The 20,538-nt window shown below is 44.6% G+C and overlaps 1 protein-coding gene across 1 annotated transcript in view; it reads left to right on the top strand.

The window, feature by feature from the left end:
* The window catches only part of CNTNAP2 (contactin associated protein 2), a 2,382,269-nt gene that overhangs the window by 2,246,726 nt on the left and 115,005 nt on the right, over positions 1–20,538 (top strand). The window contains exon 17 of the mRNA XM_060195676.1: positions 6,864–7,082. Coding sequence (XP_060051659.1) covers positions 6,864–7,082 — 219 coding nt within the window. The remainder of the gene's footprint in view (positions 1–6,863; positions 7,083–20,538) is intronic.

The raw sequence follows: 20,538 nt of genomic DNA on the forward strand, positions 1-20,538 counted from the left end.
TAAAAAAAAAAAAAAAAAAAAAAAGGAAAGAGGAAAAAAAAAAACAAAAACCCTGTTTGGTGGTATGGGGTATCCTGCTAGTAGCTGGTCCCAGGCACTGCTTATGGGGGGGGGGGGGCGGCGTGAAGGATGTATGCTTGAAAATTAAAAGGAAGAAAAAAGAATTTTTTCCCCTACTCTAATTCTTAACCCAAATTAAGTTATAGAAACATCCTTGGTATGACCGTTATGGCCCCTTATTGGCTGGCTTGCTAAAGGCAGAAAATCCTATTGTTTACACGAGATGTGTCCGGAGCTCAAAGGCTAGCCGCTTCTGCTTCTCCGGGCGCCATCTTCCGGGAAACCCCGCCCTCCAGACTTTTTTAAAGGATTTCTCAAAAATGAAAACTAGCTCCAAGTCCTTTGATCCAATGAGAGCTATACTCAAGAAGTCTTTGGATCCACCCTCAGGGTCGCGGTGGACCCTAGCGACTCCCAAGAGGCAGCCCCCGAGCTAAAGTGCTCTCTCCGGGTCCTCTGCCCGCCACGCTCTGCAACTGGCGGCGGAGGAGCCGCCTTCCCGGGCGGGCGGAGGACAATGCCCGGCGCACTCGCCTTGCCTGGCGCCGCCTGGGAATTCTGGAGCCCCGCTAGTCCGTGTCCCCTTTGCTCTAATTGTTAACCCAAATTAAACTGTAATCACTTCTTTGGTGCTCCCCCCTTGTTGACTGGCCTGCTAAAGGCAGAAAATCCTACCTTTGCCGACGATGCTATCAGAGCACTCGCTGTTAGCGACTTCTCAGGCCGTCGCCATCTTACCTCCCCCTCCAAAAGCTTTTAAGACACAGTTGCGATGGAACCAAAGGATGTGATGCCTTTCTCAAAGGCATCATTGGGCTGTGTCACAGAAGGTGACAGTGAGTGACTGGAAGTGGGAAAGTCTTCCTTTTGCCTTCCTGCTGGAGTCAGCAGCCTTCTTCCTTGGCAAGTAGGAGAGGAAAGAAGTGGGGTGTTCTGGCAGCATTGTGAATGTTTGAAGATTCCATGAGGAGGAGTCTGTTCTTGGACACCCTTGACCTTGAGTCCTGTTTGGGGTAAGAAGGCTGAGCTAAGACTGGGTCCCAGAGACTCCTTTCCTTCTTGAAAAGGAAACATTACTGTTAAAAGGAATGAGGTTCAGAGGCACACACACAGGAGACTGACCCGGTGTGACAAGCAGGGAATGAGCACAGCCATTACCTAACTACCAGCTGCCACTCAGACCTTCTGCAACTGAGCAATTTAAAGAGCTGAACAAGAAGGCAGTGTAGCAGGAGGAAAAGATATTAGGGCGGTGTTTATCCTTCCAAGTCAAACGTCAGAGAGACACTCAATTTGCTCCTAAATTCTATTTCTCTGGTGGCTGAGGATGCCTTGAAGAAAATAAAGCATCTTTTTCCACTTAGCTCGGGACCCCTTGTTCTCTGGAAATTGCAACAGCTAGCATTTTTGAATGCATGGGGTTGTGTGGTATTCCTGCTAGTGAGCTTTTGGGCTTTTGTATGTGAGCTGCTAAAGCAAAGACACAAAGTCTGGTGAAAAATGAGCTCTGAAACTCTGAAGCAGAACTGAGTTTACCAAAAGGAGGGAGGTAGGGAGGGCTTCCAAGGACTTTGGGGAAGGAGGCTGACATCTTGGTGATGACATGGTGTGGCCATACACAGTTCAAAGCAAGGTGAATGGCTTGCCTTAAAATGCCGTTCAAAGCAAGGTGAATGGCTTGCCTTAAAATGCCAACGGGCTTGCAAAGCAACATTACCTCAATTTAAAATAGAAAGGTTTCCCATTCTCTAGCCCTCTGGGAGCATGGACCCAGGGTCACTGAGGGTTGCAGAAGGTGGAAGGTCTGGCTTCTGTAATTGCTTCCCCGCTGAACATGGGCATTGACTGGTTGGTCCATACTCCCAGTCTGCCTCTCTCTTTCCCTAGTAAGGTGTGTCTCTGGGGAAGCAGAGCTCCAGGACACATTGGTGGGGTCTTCAATCCAGGGAAGCCTGGCCAGCATCCTGGTGGCATCTGGAACCTGGTGACTGAAAAGAGAGTTAACATACAAAGCCAAACAATTGTTGAGCAATCATGGATCCCAAGCTTGGAATAGTGGAGAGGAAGTGTTAGGGAGGTACTCACTGCAAACTCTAATGGGAAAGCTATCATGGGAGGGGGTGGGTTATGGAGATTGGGTGGTGGGAATTGTGTGGAGTTGTACCCCTCCTACCTTATGTTTTTGTTCATTAATCCTTTCTTAAATAAAAAATTAAAAAAAAAATAGAAAGAATGGATGTTTTTTTTAATGCATCTGCTTAAGCATAGCACTGTAAGATAGAACCCATTCATCATCCCATCTTGAAACTGAAGCTACTTTTCCCCATTGTGTACTTGGTTTCAAAGGTTTCTTACTTACCAATAGAGAGAGAGAGAATGTAGGGAGGGGTGAGCAGTGATACACCCAACTTAAACACACATTACCATGCAAGAGGACCTGGGTTCAAGTCCCACACCCACCAGTGAGGAGGGAGAAGTCACTTGATGAGTGGTGAAGCAGGTCTGTAGGTGTCTATCTTTCTCCTCTCCCTCTCTAGCTCTCTCCCCTCTTCTCTCAATCTCTCTCTGCACTATCAAATAAAATAAAAGGAAAGGAAGAAAGAGAGGGAGGGAAGGAGAAAGGAAAGAAGGCAGGAAGGAAAGAAGGCAGGAAGGAAAGAGGCAGGAAGGGAACAAGAAAGAAAAGGGTACTGGGAGTGGTGAATTCATAGAGCTGGTATAGAGGTCCAGTGAAACCCTGGTGGCAATTTTGAAAAACAAATAAATGAGAGAGAGAGAGAGAGAGGAGTCCATGAGACGCATGTCTGTGGACTTGTATTCTCACTGCACAGCTAACAACTGCACATGCCTCAGGAAGGTCACAGGCCCCCAAGGCGCCTCAAACCCCTAGAAGAACAAGGTCCCAATACAGTGGAGAGTAGAAGGAGGTACCGCGGAGGCTAAAAATCAAAGTTCCCTTTCTTTCTTTCTTTCTTCCTTTCTTTCTTTCTTTCTTTCTTTCTTTCTTCTTTTTCCTTCCCTCATTCCTTCCTTCCTCCTTTCTTTCTTCCATTCTTAGTGGTTTATTTTTACTGAGGAGATGCTGTCTTAAAGGACTGCTGTTATCACAGGCATAATTTCACATCGTCCCCAAAGTACGTTGCCAGCTGCTACCACCCAACACCAATGGGCTGTCTCCCTCTGCCTGAGACTATTGGGTCACTAAAGCCCCCTCCCTTTCTTCTCCTTCTCCTCATCCTCCTCCCCCTCCTCTTCCTCTTCCCCTACTTCTTCTTAGAGTCAGAGGGGTAAGGAGAGAGAGAGAGAGAGAAAGAGAGAGAGAGAATAAAAGAAACCATGACACCAAAGCTTTCTTCAGTGTTGTGGATATTATAAGCTCTAATCTGAGCCCCAGGTAAGGCAACACAGTGCACTGTCCAAGTAAACTATTTCCCCGGCCCAGTCCCCTTCTAATGGCAGAAGAGGGGCCTGTCTCTGGGTGCCATTGGCTTGATTCAGTGCATCTCTGCACCATACCACCCTGTAGCTGCAGAAAGTTCCCACAGCTTGAGAGAGGTCTGACCCAGAGGGGGAACAGCAGGGGTTCTGTGACAACCTGACCCACTGCAGGTTTTAAATTAGAAGTTTGATCGCTTGCAAAGTTGTCTCAAAATGATGCTTTCATTAGCCTGAGGAATAAAATGACAGATATTTAATTAAAAGGCTTAGAGATTAGGCAGGTGGGTGGTTTATGGAGCAACGGAGAGACTGCAGTCTCATCTGGGTAAAGCAAGGAAATCCACTGAGGGCCACAGCTTTCCTGTCCAAAAGCAGCCCCAGCGAGCCAGTGTGTGTGTGTGGTCCCTCCCTGCTCAACTGTCTTTTTTTTTTTTTAATTTTATTGAGTTAGTCACTAACATCTGCATCCAATTTCATTGTGCACCAGCCCCCAAAGTTTTCTCCTCCCTCCCTTCCCAAAAGACCTTTGCTTTGGTGCATTCATGTGTCCAGTCGTATTTCACTCTGTGTCTTCTCTCCCCAGCCATATTTATTAAGTCCCGCTAATAAGTGAGATCATTGGGTATCTATCCTCTTCTTGGCTTATCTCAACATGATGCCTCAAGCTCCATCCAAGAGAATGCAAAGAAGACAACTTTTAAATTTCAAAAAAATAAAATAAAACAGACATGGGGGAGAATGCTTAATGGACAGGGAGATGGCTCAGCCCATAGAGGGCAGGACTTGCATATCTGAACAGCTCAGTTTATATTTGGTGATGCTTGTACTGGAGTGGAGTCTCTCCCCCCCCCCTTTTTCTCATTCATTCTCTCTTGTGAAACTCCATCTCATATGAAATAAATAAAAGAATCATTTAAAAATATATAATATGATTGGGAGTCGGGTGGTAGCACAGTGGGTTAAGTGCAGGTGGTGCAAAGCACAAGGACCGGCGGAAGGATCCTGGTTCGAGCCCCCGGCTCCCCACCTACAGGGAGTCTCTTCACAGGCGGTGAAGCAGGTCTGCAGTGTCTGTCTTTCTCTCCCCCCTCTGTCTTCCCCTCCTCTCTCCATTTCTCTTATCCTCTCCAGCAACAATGACATCAATAACAACAATAATAACTATGATAAAACAAGGGTGACAAAAGGGAATAAATAAATATTTAAAATTTAAAATAATAATAACATGATTATCCAGAGCCCCACCCCACTAGTGAAAGACAGAAGCAGGCTGTGGGTATGAGGCCACCTGCCAGCACCCATGTCAGCTGAGAAGCAATGACAGAAGCCGGAACTCCCACCTTCTGCACCCCCATAAAGAATTTCGGTCCATAATCCCAGAGGGATAAATGATAGGGGAAGATGGCTAGAGGGCTGTGAACCCCAGTTCCACCAGAACCCAAGCCTTAGGCACTAGGAATCTTGTTTTTATACCTTCAATGAAAAGGAAGCAAATTTGGTAACACTAGAGAAAGTCAGGAACTGGTTCACTTATTGGAGACAAGAGGAAAAATAGAAGAACTCTGGAAGTAGTAATAGGTGTAGGGGGTGACTTACAAAGGAAGTGAAGGCAGGACCATTTAAAAAATAAGGAGGGTATCTCTATACACATTGATATATTGATATATGTGGTCATAGTTACAGAACCAGCCCATGCCTGTAACCTTGGGACAACCACTGCAGTTTCCAATGGAGGGGGATGGGACACAGAAGTTCTGGTGGTGGGAACTGTATAGAATTACATACCCTTATTATCTTTCAATTTTGTAAATCAATGTTAATCACTAATAAAAATAAAACCTAGGGAGCTGGACGGTAGCGCAGAGGGTAAGTGCAGGCGGTACAAAGCACAAGGACTGGCTCCCCACCAGCAAGGTAGTAACTTCACAAGCAGTGAAGCAGGTCTGCAGGTGTCTTGCCTTCCTCTCTCCATTTCTCTCTGTCCAACAACAATATCAGTAACAACAACAATAATAACTATAACAATAAAACAAACAAGGGCAACAAAAGGGAATAAATAAATAAATACTTTAAAAAAATAATTAAAAACAACAACTAATTAAAATAAAATGAAACGCAGGATTATACAGCACCAGGTAGCCATGGAGACCATGAAAGGCAATTAGTGGAGTGAGAGACCCTCCCACACCATAGCCAGTGATCACCTTGTCCATCTGCCTGTGGTTGAAATGTAATGGAATGTGGGAGACGGAGGATGGGGGTGCAGATCTGTAGAAAAATAAAGAAAAGAATGAATGGTGTGGGGCTGGGCGGTGGCGCACCTGGTAGAGCACACATGTTACAAGGCACAGGTGTCAAACCCCCTGTCCCCATCTGCAGGGGTGGTGGGGGATGGGGAGCTTCATGAGCAGGGAAGTAAGTCTGCAGGTGTCTCTCTCCTTTCTCCCTCTCTATGTCCCCTTCTCTCTCAATATCTAGTCTCTTGCCTCCACCCCTCCACGCCCCCCTAAAAGAAAGATGGCTGCTGGGAGCAATGGACTGACTCATAGTGCAGGCAGCAAGCCCTGAGAGCAATCAGAGAAAGAGGGAGGTCAACACAGGGCTGGTGCTCTTGCCTCCAGGGGCCTCTGGAGCAGGGGAGGGGCAGGTTGGTCTCTGCTGCTTAAGGTCTGCCAGCTGACCAGAACAGTGCATTCATCTCTCCCTCTCTCTCTCCTCTTTCTCTCTCTCTCCTCTCTCTCTCTCCCTCCCTCACTCCTCTCTCACTCTCCCTTTCTCCTCTCTCCCTCTCCCTCTCCCTATCTCTCTCCTCTGTCTCTTCTCTCTCTCCCTCTCACCTCTTTCTCTCCTCTTTCTCTCTCCCACTCTTTCTCACCTCTATCCTCTCTTCTCTCTCTTCCTCTCCTCTCACTCTCCCTCTCTTTTTTCTCATCCTCCTCTCTCTCCTTCTTCCCCTCTCTCTCCTTCTTCCCCTCTCTCTCCTTCTCCCCCTCTCTCTCCTTCTCCCCCTCTCTCTCCTTCTCCCCCTCTCTCTCCTTCTCCCCCTCTCTCTCCTTCTCCCCCTCTCTCTCCTTCTCCCCCTCTCTCTCCTTCTCCCCCTCTCTCTCCTTCTCCCCCTCTCTCTCCTTCTCCCCCTCTCTCTCCTTCTCCCCTTCTCTCTCCTCTCTTTCTCCTCCTCTCTCCCCTCCCTCTCTGTTGCCTCTGTCTTTCCTCTCTACCCTCCCTCTCTATATCTCTTCCTATCTCCCTCTCTCCCTCTCTCTCCTTCCCTCCTTCCCCTCTCTTCCTCTCTCCTCCTTCCTCCTCCTTTCTCTCTCTCTCTCTCTCTTTCTCTCTCTCTCTATCTATCTGTCTCTCTCCCCCAGCTGCCATGGAAGTTGCCTTCTCCTTTGACGTCGGGAACGGTCCAGTGGAGATCGTGGTGCGGTCACCCTCCCCCCTCAATGATGACCAGTGGCACCGGGTGACCGCGGAGAGGAACGTGAAGCAGGCCAGCCTGCAGGTGGACCGGCTCCCACAGCAGGTTCGCGAGGCCCCCACAGAAGGGCACACACGCCTTGAGCTCTACAGCCAGCTGTTCGTGGGTGAGTGGGGCCCAGATGGCGAACGGGTGGGAAGAGCCCCCTCTGCTGGGACTAATGCACAACATGGTGGTGGGCTTAGAGGCTTTTCCCAAGTCAGGGTTCACTTCTCTTGCAAAAGGGGACGAGGAAGAGAATTAGGGAAACCCCAGGCTGGGTCTGCTTCCCCCCATCCAGAGTCCAGGGTCCTCCCTGCAGAATTAGAGGTGGTGAGGACACCTTAGTCTCCAGACTTAGCAACCCTTGGTGTGTGGCATTTGAACTGTACAAAGTGCTTTGGCAGGGCTGGGTCATAGTCCTCCTGGTTGGGTGCACATATGCCATGCACAAGGATCCAGGTTCAAGTCCCATGTCCTCACCTGTGTGTGGGGGGGAGGAGCTTCACAAGTAGTTAAGCAGGGCTTCAGGACTCTCTCTTTCTCCCTCTCTCTCTCTCTCTCTCTTTCTCTCTCTCTCTTTCTCTCTCTCTCTTTCTCTCTCTCTCTCTTTCTCTCTCTCTTTCTCTCTCTCTCTCTTTCTCTCTCTCTCTTTCTCTCTCTCTCTTTCTCCCTCTCTCTCTTTCTCCCTCTCTCTCTTTCTCTCTCTCTCTTTCTCTCTCTCTCTTTCTCTCTCTCTCTTTCTCTCTCTCTCTTTCTCCCTCTCTCTCTCTTTCTCTCTCTCTCTTTCTCTCTCTCTCTTTCTCCCTCTCTCTCTTTCTCTCTCTCTCTCTCTCTTCCTCTCTTTCTCCTCCTTCCTCCTCAGTTTCTCTATATATCTACCAAAAATTTAAAAATGACCAGTGGATTCCTAATATATTCCTCAGCAATAACCCTGGAACCAGTAAAAATAAATAAACAGAAAAATTGATAGATAGATAGATAGAGCCATTTGATGAGTTCTTAGAGACCTTGTAACTATGAAGAATGGGATGAAGGGAGGGAGGCAGGTCAGAGAAATGGAAAGAGAATAAGTAAGAGAATAAGGAGAGAGAAAAGAAATGGAAAGGAGGAAACAGAGGAAGTAATGAAGAAGAAAATGGAAAGAAGGGGAGGGAGAAAAGGGATGAGATAAAGGAAAAGAGGAATGAAAATGAGAGACAGGGAAGGAGATGAGGGATGATAGAAGGAAGGAAGAAGGGAAGGAAGGGAGGGAGGGAGGGAGGGAGGGAGGAAAAGAAATAGCAGAGGATAGGATAGGATAGGATAAGATAAGATAGGATAAGATAGGATAGGATAAGATAGGATAAGATAGGATAAGATAGAATAAGATAGGATAAGATAGGATAAGATAGGATAAGATATAAGATAGGATAGAATAAGATAGGATAAGATAGGATAGGATAAGATAGGATAGGATAAGATAGGATAGGATAAGATAGGATAGGATAAGATAGGATAGGATAAGATAAGATAGAATAAGATAGGATAAGATAGGATAGGATAAGATAGGATAGAATAAGATAGGATAGGATAAGATAGGATAAGATAGGATAAGATAGAATAAGATAGGATAGAATAAGATAGGATAAGATAAGATAGGATAGGATAAGATAGGATAGGATAAGATAGGATAAGATTGGATAGGATAAGATAGGATAGGATAAGATAGGATAGGATAAGATAGGATAGGATAGGATTAGATAGGATAAGATAGGATAGGATAAGATAGAATAAGATAGGATAAGATAGGATAGGATAAGATAGAATAAGATGGGATAGGATAAGATTGGATAGGATAAGATAGGATAGGATAAGATAGGATAGGATAAGATAGGATAGGATAGAATAAGATAGGATAGGATAGGATAAGATAGAATAGGATTAGATAGGATAGGATAGGATAGGATAAGATAGGATAGGATAAGATAGAATAAGATAGGATAGGATAAGATTGGATAGGATAAGATAGAATAGGATAAGATAGGATAAGATAGAATAAGATAGGATATGATAGGATAAGATTGGATAGGATAAGATAGAATAGGATAAGATAGAATAAGATAGGATAGGATAGGATAAGATAGGATAAGATAGAATAAGATAGGATAGGATAGGATAAGATAGGATAGGATAAGATAGAATAAGATAGGATAAGATAGGATAGGATAAGATAGGCTACGCTAAATTGTAGCAGAGGAGATCTCTCTTTGCACTGCCAGCTCTCTGGCAATGGAAGAAGGAGAAAGGCAAGTAGACAGTTCAGGCAGGTGGGTGGCAGCAGGGCTTAGCCTAAAGATCAAGGCACATAGCAGAGCGTGTAAACATTATTGGATGGAGTTTACAGAGGAGGTCAGGTTCAGGAGACCTGAAGGCCGCTTCAAACAACAGCCACACTCCTACAGGCTACTGGAGAGAGAGAGGGAGAGAGGGTTGGGACCTACAGACTGGTGGCAAATGTCTAGACTCCATGCCCTTGACTCTGGCCTCTTGCATGATCTCTCTGGAGAGGCAAGGAATCCATTCCCTTTTGCATGCAACGTCAGCCAGCTGATTTGTTATTGGTGTTTCCACACCCATCTCCTGGGAGGGAGGCCTGGTGGGAGATGAATTAGGAGCAGCTCAGCCTTGAGAGCTGGGGATAGTGAGGGCAGAGGTCAACCATCTCCTCTCACTCTGCCAACTTGTCTACCAGGAAGCTTTCTCTCCTCGGTGACAACTTGGGTTCATCAAACAGCTGGGTTAGCTGTTGGGTGTTGTTTTAATTTAATGCCAGAGAATGAAGTGAGGACCTCGTGCATGTGCAATACCACTGAGCAAACTTCCTACATTTTAAATTCTATTTCTTTTTTTAAGAAAATGTATTAGTTATTTAATAATGATTAACAAGATTGTAAGATAACAGGGGTACAATTCCATACAGTTCCCACCACCAGAGTTCCATGTCCCATCCCCTGCATTGGGAATCTTCCCTATTCTTTATCCTTCTGGGAGTCTGGATAAAAATTGTTTTGAAGGGTGCAGAAGGTGGAAGTTCTGGCTTCTTTAACTGTTTCTCCACTGGACGTGGTGTTGGCAGGCGGATCCATATCCCCAGCCTGTGTCTATCTTCCCCTGGTGGGGTAGGGATCTGGAGAGGTGAGGTTCTGGACACACTGATGACACCTTCTGGCCAAGGAAATCAGGATGGAATTATCATAGCTTCTGAAACGTGATGGCTGAAAGGCAGTAAGACATAAAATAAGACAAATGGTTTAATAAGCAGAAACCCAAAGGTAAGAATAGAGCCAATGAAATTTGGAGTCTTTGTGTGGGAAGAAGCTAGGTAGTCTATTTTAGGTTTGTCTGTTCCTAGTAACTTTAGTAATTTTTTCCTGAGCCTGATCGTTAACATGCAGGTGGACTAAAAGTATTATCTGGGAAGATTGTGTCAGCGTTGAGAATAGTGCTAGAAAGCTGGACTAGGGCAGAAAGTAGCTCCCAAGCACGAGGAAAGTGCATAAATGCCATTAACTGGTTACCCCATGGGTGTGACCCAGGGCCCTTGTCTATTCATATTTAGCACAGGAGCCTGTGTGACCTCTGAGTCCCTGTCAGTCTGAGCTCACAGTCCATGGTCACGGCTGAGAACATTCTAGCCTGCACTCATTTCAACACAAGTCTTCCTTGATTGGCAGAGTATGCTGACTCAGTCTCCCTTTAGAGAGGGGCAGTCCCTACCACTGCTGCTCTACAGTGAGGGCAAGGTTTTGGAGAGGCCCACAAGAAAGCTTATGATGATGTTCCTGATGGAAGTGACCAGTGATGGTGGAGAGAGGGATCTATTAGAGGGAGGTCTAGGCCCATCACATCTATGTGGGAATCCCAGGATTCCCTCACTAGAGCCCCAGATAATGCAGAGCTCAGACTCTACCCTCTGTCACACCACATCGGAGGACTCTGGCACTGGGGGAAGTTTCAGTGCCATAATGTCTCTCCCTATCCCTGTGTCACTTTCTCTATCTGAAAGAGTTGGCCCATTGTGATAAGACTATGCATGCATTAGGCCCTAACAATGCCAACAAAAAGGAGAAAGAAAGAAACAAACAAAGAAGAAAGAAAGAGGGAAATTCTTTGCACAGTATGGATTGAGCTCTACTGGTTGAGTTAACTTACAAGGTTGAGTTTTCTGAAATGTATGGCAAATACATGGGTGGAGAACCTTGGGCAGTTTCCAGGACCCTGAGAACCAGTGCATCTCAGGGTCAAGAGAAAAACACTTCAGTTTTCATGCGGTTTCATCTCCAAAAGTCTGGAGGGATACATACAGGACATTCTGAGCTAGGACTGTTTCCAGTGTATGACCCCCACCCTGATCTTCCCCTGAGTAGTTATTCATAAAATCAGGCATTGTAAAAAATATATATATCAGGAGTGAATGTCCAGGCACAAATAACAGGTGGTTATACATCACACAGATAAAGATCAGAATACATTTCTAAGAAGGGAAACATCAGAGTATAGGTCAGGGTGCTTAAAACTATAATTGGGTTTCTCATAACGAGTATCATGAAGTCTGGGATCAAACACTTCTTCAACAGAAATGGACTTGCTTCTAAGGGAGAGAAGACTGGAATGCCATGGCTGGTCTCTGAGCTAAGTTTGTCTAGCAGCCCCATAGTATAGTCCATCTCCCCCACACACAGTGATGTTGCTTCTGTGATGATCAACTGGTCTCCAAACTCATGAACAGATGATTCTGTATTGTCTAAAATGTAATGCCAATGAGACAGAACATGATAAAATTACCTGCAGGGGGCCAGGGTAGAATTTCATCCCTAGGGTTGACTGACATCTGTTATTGAAGAAAAAAAAAAGTGACTTACGGTATATTTAAAAGGCTCAGAATATAAAGCATGCAAAGTTCAGGAATTGAAGCACAGAAACTCCAGAGCGGGTTTTCCATTCCCTGTGAACCTGGGACAACAAAGATGGAGGTAGAGAATCACTCCCAGACGCAGACAAGAGAAGTTTAGAATAAGAAGGATCTCTGCAGAGTCACCCTTCATGAAGAATGAGACTCTTTCCTCAAGAGTCCCTAGAAAGCTTTGTCCCTTTCAGTTCTTTTTGCTAAAGCCTTTGCAAAAGTTGTCAAAGACCACCTTAATCTCTAGAGCTATTCCCCCCCCCCAAGATCTGTATATTTCTAATTCACTTTTTTGGAAGACATGATAATGTAAAAGACTGTTGCCACACAGAGACTTATGCTTCTTATCATCCCATGTCAGATGCCAGCACCCCGCACCCTCCACCAACTTGTCCACTTCCTTCACCACATGACACTGGGCCCCAATTCACTTTATTTACTTCTTCACTCACTCATTCATTCATTTATGAGAAAGAGGAAGGAAGGAAGGAAGGAAGGAAGGAAGGAAGGAAGGAAGGAAGGAAGGGAGAGAGGGAGGGGGCATCACTCTAGCATATGCAGTGCTGACGATTGAAGTTGAAAACCATACACGGAAGTCTGTGCTCTGCCACTGAGCAGCTCCCCAGACTGCTCTCGAGCTATTTCTAGAACATTCTTCTGCTCAGTCAATCTCCCTTCCATCATCTCTCCACAGCAGCCCCCCACACCCTCCTCCTTATAGTGCTTCCTCCTGTTGGACTCCGCAGCAGAGCACAGGCTAACGGAGATGTCCTCTGGCCTCACTGGCCCTGACTTTAGTCTCTCCTGAGTGTTCTCTTCCTCTGCTGAATACTCTCTGCTCCACATTTTCTGCTCTACATTTCCCCAGGAAGATTGTTCATGTGCCTGTGACTCTGCACTCACAGTCTCCTGTCCTCCTCTCTCTCAGGAATACTGCCGTCAGTTATCATCTTTCCACAGAGCATCTCCACCTGGCTGCCCGATGAGCATCTCAGAGTAAACATGTCAGGAGAGAACTTTGCTTTTACCACCGGGACTTTATACCTTTGTTATTCCCCTGTTCCTAGCAGGCTCTCCCTCCCCCTCCCACCCTTACCCATTTTTAATTTCATTTAGAAGTGTTTTTAATTTTGCATTAGTTAAGCATGTAGGGATAGAGAAAGGCAGAGTGTAGGAGAGTCAACACCGCACCACTCCACTGCTGATGGAATTTCCCATGACGATTTGCATGGTGTTCCCGTGTGGTGCCATGAACTAGAACCTAAGTCTTCACACTTGATTCAATGTGTGTTCTTCCAGGAGAGCTATCTCCCAGGGCTTAGGAAATAACTTTTTTTTTTTTTTTTTTTTTTGCTGTTAGGCTTTCTACTAGGGTTTAATCTCCTGGGTAATGCCACTACTCCAAGCAGACTCTGGTGGTTTTTATTTTTTCAGACTGATGAAGATAATGATAGACTGAGAACAAGTACTATAACACTGCCCCATCCCTCATGAAGCTTCTCCTTGACTCCTTTTTTTTTTTTTTTTTAACATTCTAAGGTGCTTCGTTTTTATCTCTTAAAAATCACATTCAGGGGCCAGGTGGTGGTACACTGGTTAAGTGCACACATTACAGGACACAAAGACGTGGATTCAAGTCCCTGTTCTCCACCTGCAGGCGGAAAGCTTCATGAGTGGTGAATTGGGTTAAAGGTGTTTGTCTCTCTGTCTCTCTCTCTCCCTCTCTATCTCCTCTCTCCTCTACCCTTCTAAATTTCTGTCTCTATTCAGTAAGTAAAAACATTTTGAAAATCACACTCACAGACACTCCAAGAATGTCACACAGCAGTGATTTACAAGCAGTTATGTCAGAAAACAGCTTCAAATAGTACTGATCTTTAAAATTAGCTCTGCTATTTCAGTGTAATTAATAATCACCAGTCACTTACACCCTTTGTTTTAGAGCAGTGAACATTTCATAAGACATCACTTTAAAATGCCATGAAAAATCATATAGTTATGAAATTATATTTATAACAAATATATGTATATATAAAGAAAATATTCAGCATTTAAAATAATTTTAAAAGGGAAGCTTTCATATATCAGTGATAGCTATTTGGCATTTCACTTTATTTTTATTACTAATTTCACTTTATTTTTATTACTAAGCAGAAAGTCTGGGTTTTTAGTGGTTCCAATCTGACTTTGACACTAGGAGAGAGGATTCAATATGCTATTGTAGGTAATAAATTTTTGAGTGAGGCTAGTACATGCTTTATGCCAGAAGTAGCATATGATCAAGTACTGAAAATAGTTACAAATGGGGGCAGATGCTTCAAATTTGGTGATTAACTTGGTGACTGGGGACTCAAACCTGAGTCCTCACACGTGATAAAGTGTGCACTCTGCCAGAGGAGTTATCTCCCAGAGGCAGGAGAGAACACGAACGCCTACCCCAACCTGTTCTCCCATCAAACTTTGGCATCTCAGTAGATGACATGACCATCCACCATTTCTTGCTAGCACTTCAACTTTAGAGCAACCTTTGATTAGAGAATAAACAGGTGTAGAGAACCTTAGCCAGTTTCCAGGGCCTTGAGATTAGACATGCCCCAGGGTGGAGAGAGAATACCTTCAGTCATCATAGAATTGATCAGGTGGGACACATAGTGTATTCTGAGCTGGGACAATGTCAAGTGTGATCCCTTTATCCTAAACTTCTAGGAGTATTTATTTGTAAAAATTATACATTGCATCAAAAGAGGAAGGAGGAAGATGAAAGATGGTTTTGAAGTAAAATATACAGCAGGAGTAAATATTAAGGTACAAATAACAGGTAGTTATACATCACACAGATAAAGATCAGAATATGGGAGCCAAGCGGTAGCACAGCTGGTTAAGTGTGCATGGTGTGAAGCTGAAGGACCAAAGTAAAGATCCCCGGTTCAAGCCCCCAGCTCCCCACCTGCAGGGCAATTGCTTCACAAGTGGTGAAGCAGGTCTGCAGGTGTCTATCTTTCAACCCACCCTCTCTGTCTTCCCCTCCTCTCTTGATTACTCTCTGTCCTATCCAACAACAATGACAGCAATAACAACAACAATAATGACTACAACAATGATAAACAAGGACAACAAAAGGGAAAAAATAGCTTCCAGGAGCAGTGGATTCATAGTGAAGGCACTGAGCCCCATGATAAACCTGAAGGGAAAAAAAAAAGATCAGAATATATTTCTAAGGGGGAAAACATCAGGGTAAGGGTGCTTAAAACTGTCATTGTTCAAATGTCATTATGTCACATGCATTCCTTTGATACCATAAGATATTGTGTTTATTCCAGTTATCCCATGCACAATCTCCGGACACTCAGGGCAGCAGCCAGGTTATCAGAGTGATGGGTGATCACATGTGGCAATACCACCACTAGCCTGTCAGTCAGAAAAATCTCTGACTCGTCCAGACTTCATTCTAGAGCAGGATTCTTGTAACAGGGGACACAATCTGAAAAACAGGCCTTGTGGTCTATTATCTGACTATTGTTGTAGTCAAAGGAGTGTACCTGTCAGACAAACAACATCTGATTTGCAAACATAGATGCAAAGGTAACCATCAGTAGGATTTCTCACAACAAGTATGAGGAAGTCTGGAATCAGAAACTTCTTCAGCACTTGACCCCTCTCTTTCCCTCATCGGTGCCCACCTCGTGAGTCACCAAACTGTGTCCCCAGTGCATCCATGTGCACTGATTGCAGCAGGTTCCATCCTCATGGGCACCACAGTTGTTTCTTGTTTGGTCCACTGCTACAAAGTTCCCAAGTGATCTCCAGAGTCTGAGTGAGGTCCTGGGATATGCTTGGCTTATTCCTGCTTTAAAGTATTTTCAGTATTCCTGCTTTAAAGTATTCCTGCTTTAAAGTATGGCTTAGTTGCCCACCCTTTGGAAGAGCAAGGCTGCTGACTTGTCATTTCAGCTTCTAATCACTAGACATTTCACATTTTTCTAATAACACATGTGCATCTATCTCCATGCCCTTCCCCAGAAAGTGAATGACACACTAAAGAGATCTTTAGTTACCCCCCACCAATGGTCCCTTCCTTGTTACCATCCATGGTGCTCCCAGCAAACAACCAAATCCAACAGCCTCTTGCAGCAACTTCATTTCCCTGACCTCCTAATATTATCTAACCTTCACACCCACCCCCCTCCCTGCAGTTCTGACTTCAGAACACCCCACTCTTCTAGTTTCTCTCTGCTAGTTTCTCTTCCCTCCTCTCTTAAGACCTCAAACTTTGCTTTTATTTTTTTTTCCTTCTCCTTCCTAACTTGGAAAGCCCATGCACCCACAGGCTTGTTTTTCTTAGAACTATGCCTCACCTTCTCAGATGCACAAATCCAGCCTTGGCCCCAGGCTGACATCTGCTTGGGCCTGAGTCTGGTATCTGAGATTTAGAGAATAAGATTTGGAGGCAATTACAGGGATTCTTGACCCTGGAGGAAGAAAGAGACTGAACAGAGTTGTTGAAAAACAAAGAATGGTTCTGGTGAGAAAACTGACCTGGAAATGTGACTACCTGCATTAGACTTTTTTTTTTTTTATTTTGGAGAACAAAATATTAGCTTTTATCATGTTTTATTATGCTTCTCTGCCACCACAAACTATAGAATGGAAACTGAATTCTTGACAATCATTTCTATCAAGAACAAATTGTATTTTGAAGCATCTGCTTTCAGAAGCCCAGGGTTCTCTCTGGCTCAATCTCCAAGTTGGCATCTAGTGTGAATCATTTGCTTTCTCCTGTTCTGCATGTCCTTACCCTGAGGATAAAGGAAAATCTATGCGGTGATAATGAAATTGGAAAAAATCCATATCATTGAGTGAAGTTATGAATGAGCAGATGTGTGCATCATCTGAAAAAGGCCATTCTCAACCCCCAGCCCTGAGCAGGTGCCAGGTAATATCTAGCTGACTGAGGCATCCTGGATCAATACTTGTCAATCACCAAGCTCTGCACTGAGAGTAACGTGAACTGACAACCTTCAATTCCCTCTCCTGTTCATGAATCTTGACCATGCCAAGCCCTCAGCTTATGCAGCTAGCTGGAGCTTTATTTTGCATGCCTGGGTCAGTCTCACAAGGTTCAAGACTGACAGGGAATTTTTCTACTTTATTTTTATTGGGGCTTTAATATTTATTTAGAGACGTGTAAAATAATATAACTCCATGTGGTTTCCACTACCAGAGTTCTGTGTCCCCATCCCCATTTACTGTAACTGCAGTAGTTCTCCCAAGGTCACCAATATGGGCTGATTCTATAGCTGTCTATCTATATTTATGTATATTTTTCTTCCCACTTTTTAAAAACAATCCTGCCTTCACTTGATTTTTAGTTCACCCCTACACCTATGACTACTTCCAGGCATGTTTTCTTTTCCACTTTTCTCTCAGAGATTGAGATTGACTGGAGTCCCCTGGTGTTTTCCAGATTTGCTTTCCTTTCAGTGATGGAATAAAAGCAAGATTCCTGGTGATAAACACTTTGGGTCCCGATGGAATGTGGCCACACATGTGGCTTACTTACCATTTACCCTCTGAGAGGACAGAACAAAATCCTTTATGGGATGCAGAAGGTGGGAGTTCTGACTTCTATAATTACTTCTCAGCTGGACATAGGTGTTGGCAGGTGCATTCACACCCCCAGCCTCAGACAGTAAATTTGTAGGGTTAAGTCAATCACTGAGTCCTTAAGAGACACCTGAGTATTTCCAACAAGATATCTTCCTGCAACCCTGGGAGGGTCAACTTCTCCAAATACCTGGATTCCTCCACCCCCTCTACCTCCACACTCTGGGCCAAGTGTGCCTCTCATTGGAAAGATCCAAGGTTTAGTTGATCACCTGGACACAAAGAAATCACCGTCCTGGTCACACAGATTTGTCCTGTTCCCATCCTATATCAAAGACCTCCATGCCAGCTCACAGCTGCCCCAGGCCAGTTACAGTCCCATCCAGCAGACCAGAAAGAGAACACCCACCCCTAACCCTGTACCTTCCTAAAAGCAGTGAGAATATTGACTCTAGAGCTCAGGAGATAACTCATCCAGAGTAGTGCATGCCTTCCCATGCATGAGGTCCTGAGTTCAAATCCCAGTGCCACACAGGAGTGCCATGGACAGTACTGATGGATCTCCATGGATGGTAAAGCAGTATGATGGTGTTTCTCCCATTGTTGTTTTCTCTCACTTTCTCTCTCTCTCTCTCTTTCCCTCCCTCCTTCCCTGGGTGCCTCTCCCTCTTTTTTGTCTCTCTCTGTACAGTTAAAATACGGTGAAAGTTCTAAGCTTTAAAGATAAAAATCTTTTGCATAACCATTGTGCTACCTCCCCTACTCCTTCCTCTCTGTTTTTAAAAATATGTATTTATTGAGGACTGGTCAGTGATGCACCCAGTTAAGCACACATAGTACTAAGAGCAAGAACCCACACAAGGAACTGGGTTTGAGCCCCCACTCCCCACTTGCAGTGGGGATACCTCAAAAGCAGTGAAACAGATCTGCAAGTGTCTGTCTTTCCTCTCGTCCTATCTATCTCCCCATCCCCTCTCAGTTTCTCCCTGTCCTATCAAAGAAAGTGCAAAAGGAAATAAAAGAAAAAGGAAAAAAATGGCTGTTGGGAGAAGTGGATTCTAGTGCCGGCACTGGACCCCAGCAACAACCCTTGAAGTAAAAAACAAAACAAACAAACAAACTATATATATATATTAACACAAGCGGAAGAAATGTAGAGCATCGTCCTGGAGCATAAACCACCAGTGACCCAAATCAGAACATCATGCTTGTAAGTTCCACACTGATCTCTGCATCACTTCCTAGACTACTGGTTTGTTTCTCTCTCTTTCTGCCTCCTGTGAAACTTTCTCACCTATGTAATATAAAGATAAATCCTTTAAGATTCTTATTTTAACAAAATAGAACAAAAGATCAAGATTACTCTTGAAGACAGACCTGGACCAGTCCACACTGAATACTAACCTTGCTCTCAATATGTTCTGTAGTTAACTGAGTAGATAAAGTGATTGAGGGAAGTGAAGTAGGGGTAAGGGAGGAGGCAGCCTCTAGGCCTAAGTAGTAAATAGTCAATTAGACATTTTACGCGTTCTTTCAGTCTTTCTACTTGCTTGCTGAGCTTAAGTAAATCTAAATGTAATCACAGTTTCCAGTGGAGGGGATGGGACATGAAACTGGTGGTAGGAACTGTATAGAATTGTACACCTGTTGGGAGTCGGGTGGTAGTGCAGCGGGTTAAGTGCACATGTCACAAAGGACCAGCGGAAGGATCCCAGTTTGAGCCCCCGGCTCCCCACTTGCAGGGGAGTCGTTTCACAGGCGGTGAAGCAGGTCTGCAGGTGTCTGTCTTTCTCTTGCCCTCTCTGCCTTCCCCTCCTCTCTCCATTTTTCTCTGTCCTATCCAACAACGACAACAACAATAACAACAATAATAATAACCACAACAACAATAAAAAAAAAGACAATAAGGGCGGCAAAAGGGAAAATAAATAAAATGCAAACTTATTAATCATCATAAAATCACTAATTAAAATTAAAAGAGGGGCTAGGTGGTGGTGCACCTGGTTAAACACACATAGTACTAAGCCCATAGATCCCAGTTCAAGCGTCCAACTCCCCACCTGCGGGGGGGGAGGGGGCGTATGATTCACTAGCAGTGAAACAGGTCTGCAGGCGTCTATATGTCTCTCTCCCTTTCTATCTCCCCTTCCCCTCTCAACTTCTCTCTGTCCTATTAAATAGAAATGGAAAAACTGGCTGCCAGGAGTAGTGGATTTGTAGTGCTGGCATGGAGCCCCAGCGATAACCCTGGAGGCACCATAAAATGCAGTAAGTAACTAAACAATTAAGAAATAAGTTTCTCACAGTGCTTTAAGCTGATGTCCAAGGTGAAGATGGTTGTTTTCCTCCAAGTTTTCTCTCCTCTGTCTTCTCACTGCCCCCCCCACCACCACCACCACCAGCACCACCACAACCACCACCATGGTCTTTGTCACACATGCTTGGGACTGCTTCTCTTAGAGAGGCCCCAGACACTGGAATAGGGCCCTGCCCTTCTGACTTCATTTACCCTAATTGCCTCTCTCTCCAAAAATAGTCGCGTTAGGGGTTAAGCCTTCAGTATGTGAAGGGGAAAAGGCCATTCGCCCCATAGTACTCATGGAATATCTGTTATCAGATGTGTGTGCATTTATCCACAGTGCATTGAATCCATTGCAATCTGCTGCTTCTGTAGACCGTTGTCACACTTGCAGACCAGCAGGTGGTGGGTGCAGTGTGACAGTGTAGGACTTGCCTGTGTCTGGCCACAAGTTCAGTCTCCAGCATCGAATGTGCCAAAATGTCTGATTATTTAAATATGGAGACATTTTATTTAAATTATTTAATTTTGAGAATATGTCACTAAATAAATGGACATTGGAAAAATAAGGAATGGAGTGGAAAGATTGCATAATGGTTCTGCAAAAAAAAAGAAAAGAAAAAAAGAAAGTCATGCTTGAGATGCTTGAGGTTCTGAAGTGCCAAGTTCAATCCCCAGCACCACCATTACCTAGAGCTGAGCAGTTCTGGTTTCTCATTAAGTGTCTTTCTCTCT

Source organism: Erinaceus europaeus, chromosome 8 (genome assembly GCF_950295315.1).
Source record: "Erinaceus europaeus chromosome 8, mEriEur2.1, whole genome shotgun sequence".
NCBI classification, from domain to species: domain Eukaryota; kingdom Metazoa; phylum Chordata; class Mammalia; order Eulipotyphla; family Erinaceidae; genus Erinaceus; species Erinaceus europaeus.